Source organism: Octopus bimaculoides, unplaced genomic scaffold, assembly GCF_001194135.2.
Source record: "Octopus bimaculoides isolate UCB-OBI-ISO-001 unplaced genomic scaffold, ASM119413v2 Scaffold_110616, whole genome shotgun sequence".
Taxonomy (NCBI): Eukaryota; Metazoa; Mollusca; class Cephalopoda; order Octopoda; family Octopodidae; genus Octopus; species Octopus bimaculoides.
Window position 1 is genome coordinate 12,277 of NW_026428378.1, and position 2,671 is coordinate 14,947.

Below are 2,671 nucleotides of genomic sequence, written 5' to 3' on the forward strand. Positions count from 1 at the left end.
TTGCTGATTCGAACTAAAGAACTTGGATATGAACAGTCGCTAAACCAAAGGGGAAAAAGTAATGACAACCTTCGTCACCTCCAACATGCACCCTCCGTCGACCAGAAAGCCCTGCACTGCGATGCAACACGGTCGACGCACAAGGGTAGTCGTCGACTATGAAAGCCTAGAAGCGCAACATTTTGATAGCCACATACCCAGATACTTAGAGAAAATAGGAAAGCCCGCACATGCAACCTTTTCGCCACACACACACACACACACACACACTTTTCGTCTCGTCCCAACATACAAACCCTGCATTGTCTATGAACTTTTGCACGTACATAAGACTTTCAACAACTCTTTTTCTTTGCATACACATTTTCTTTCAACCGTAGACTTTTCACAAAGGAAAACTATTTTCAGCTAAGTTTGTTATTTTATTGTTCTGTTAACACTGCACGCTTTCATTTGTTTACGAGTTACAAATATTCCGCGATGCACACACACACACACACACACACACACACGTACATGTACGGAGCATCCAGTGCACTCTGTAAAATGGTTAGCATCAGGAAGGGCATCCAGCCGTTAGAAACCGCGTCAAAGCAGACAGTGTAGCTTGGTCAGTTCCCTGACCTTTCTAGCCATTCCAGTCAAACTGTCCAAACCATTCCAGCATGGAAGATGGACATTAAATGATAATGATGATGATGATGATACAAACACACACACACACATCATCATCATCATCATCGTCCCTGTCATCGTTTAATGTTCACATCCCCTGCTGGTATGGGTTGGAAGAATCGAGCGGATCCGATGAGTTACAGGACTGCCTCGTGAGCCAATGTCTGTTTCTGGTTTGGTTTCCATGGCTGGATGCCCTTCCAAACACCAAAACACAATGATATTCCCTGGGGTCTTTCTCTAAAACTGGCTGACAAGTCTGAGGTGGAGGGGTGGGGGTGAGGGGTACTGCACCCTTATATTAGACACAAGTTACGCACACATATTTGTATAAAATCATATATATATATACATACTTCTGAAACCTTCACGACATATATATTCCAAGATGGTGTTTGTTACTTTTCCCAGCATCCTCATCTTTGGAATGTCACAACTTTCAAATATTCTCGCAGGACACGGCTTGTAAAGGGGCAGGTTTCTAGGAAGGAAAGAAAGACAGAAATATAACAACAACAACAACAATCATAGCCAGTAATACTAAGTACTATACTATACATTAGATAATGTAGTCCTAGATACACTATGCCTGAATAAAAGATGGGATGGTCACATCTGGGACGTCTTTGATCATAGGTTTGTCTGGATCTGGTATGATTGACCCCAGTACTTTATTTTATCGACCCTGTAGGAGCCAAGCAAACCAAATGAATGATACACACATATGCACCGACACACAGGCGTTTCTGCTATCTCAGCAAAAGAGAGAAAGAGACATACTTGCACATGGTGTTGATCTGATCCTCTGTCCAGGTTGGTCCTGTAATGTTGATAATTTGACCCAGGTCCACATCTGGGTGTAGAAGTTTCACACATTTGCGGAATTTCTTCTCAATGTATGTCTCTGTACAGAAGTTCACCACTGAAGTAGAGCAACATTATTATTATTATCATTATTAAAAAAAATACTAAAAGATTATTATTATTATTATTATTATTATTATTATTATCATTATTAAAAAAAATACTAAAAGATTATTATTATTATTTAAAAAAATACTAAAAGATTATTATTATTATTATTATTAGAAAGACTATTAAAAAAAAGATTGTTACCTCTGCCTTAGCGAAGGCAGAGGTATTGTTTTCAGTTGAGTTTGTTTGTTTGTTTGTGGACAAGATATCTCAAGAACTGCTGAATGGATTTGACAAACTTTCAGGGATGTTTGACCTCATGACTGGCACAAACTGATTAGATTTTGGGATCGATCCAGTACTGGACAAGGATTCTGGATTAATCTTTGGTATTCTCATTTGTGAGAGCAATAGAGTTTATTTCAGATATTCTCATCTTAAAAATCGTCTCCAGCTAATCGTTGAGAGGATGTTGGTGTTGCCTTGGCTATTACTGTGATGGTGCATGCCCTGGTGGTCTGGGTGTTGCACTCGTAATCGAGAGATTGTGGTTTCAATTCCCAGACCAGGTGGTGCATTGGGTTCTTGAGCAAAATACTTCATCTCCGGTTGCTCCGTCATCACTTCAACACCTGACTCAAGGTACACTTGTGCACCTGTTCAGACGACGCCAATTTGATGGAGGGACAGGTGAGCTAATGTACAGCAAATACATTTGGTCCCTATCAAACAAAATCATTTGTGTAGGTTGTTCAGATGCTGAACACTGACACAGGAGAACCGTTCTGAGTTCAAATTCCGCCAGGGTCGATACATTAAGCACCAAGGAAACATTGGGGCTGATGTAATCACCTCATCCCTCTCCCTCGAATCTCAGTCCTTGTGCCTAGAGCAGAAAGGATCATCATCATCATCATCATCAATAGTAGTAGTAGTAGTAGTAGTAGTAGAGAGAAACCAGGAGCAAGTACTCACCTGTGGTACTTTCCGAATGTTTCTTCAAGGTGGCCGTCTCCTGGCCATGGCCACCACATTCTAACTTCATTCTGTTGGTCTTCAGGTATTTGTCCACCAATTCTCC

At 40.8% G+C, this 2,671-nt stretch overlaps 1 protein-coding gene across 1 annotated transcript in view; it reads right to left on the reverse strand.

The window, feature by feature from the left end:
• Window positions 1-2,662, reverse strand: part of LOC106879919 (uncharacterized) — a 12,636-nt gene extending 9,974 nt beyond the window's left edge. Inside the window, exons 1-3 of the mRNA XM_014929671.2 lie at window positions 2,566-2,662; window positions 1,456-1,597; window positions 1,032-1,156 (exon numbers count right to left, since the gene is read on the reverse strand). Coding sequence (XP_014785157.1) covers window positions 1,032-1,156; window positions 1,456-1,597; window positions 2,566-2,635 — 337 coding nt within the window. The 5' untranslated portion in view covers window positions 2,636-2,662. The remainder of the gene's footprint in view (window positions 1-1,031; window positions 1,157-1,455; window positions 1,598-2,565) is intronic.
• Between the last annotated feature and the right edge of the window lie 9 nt (window positions 2,663-2,671).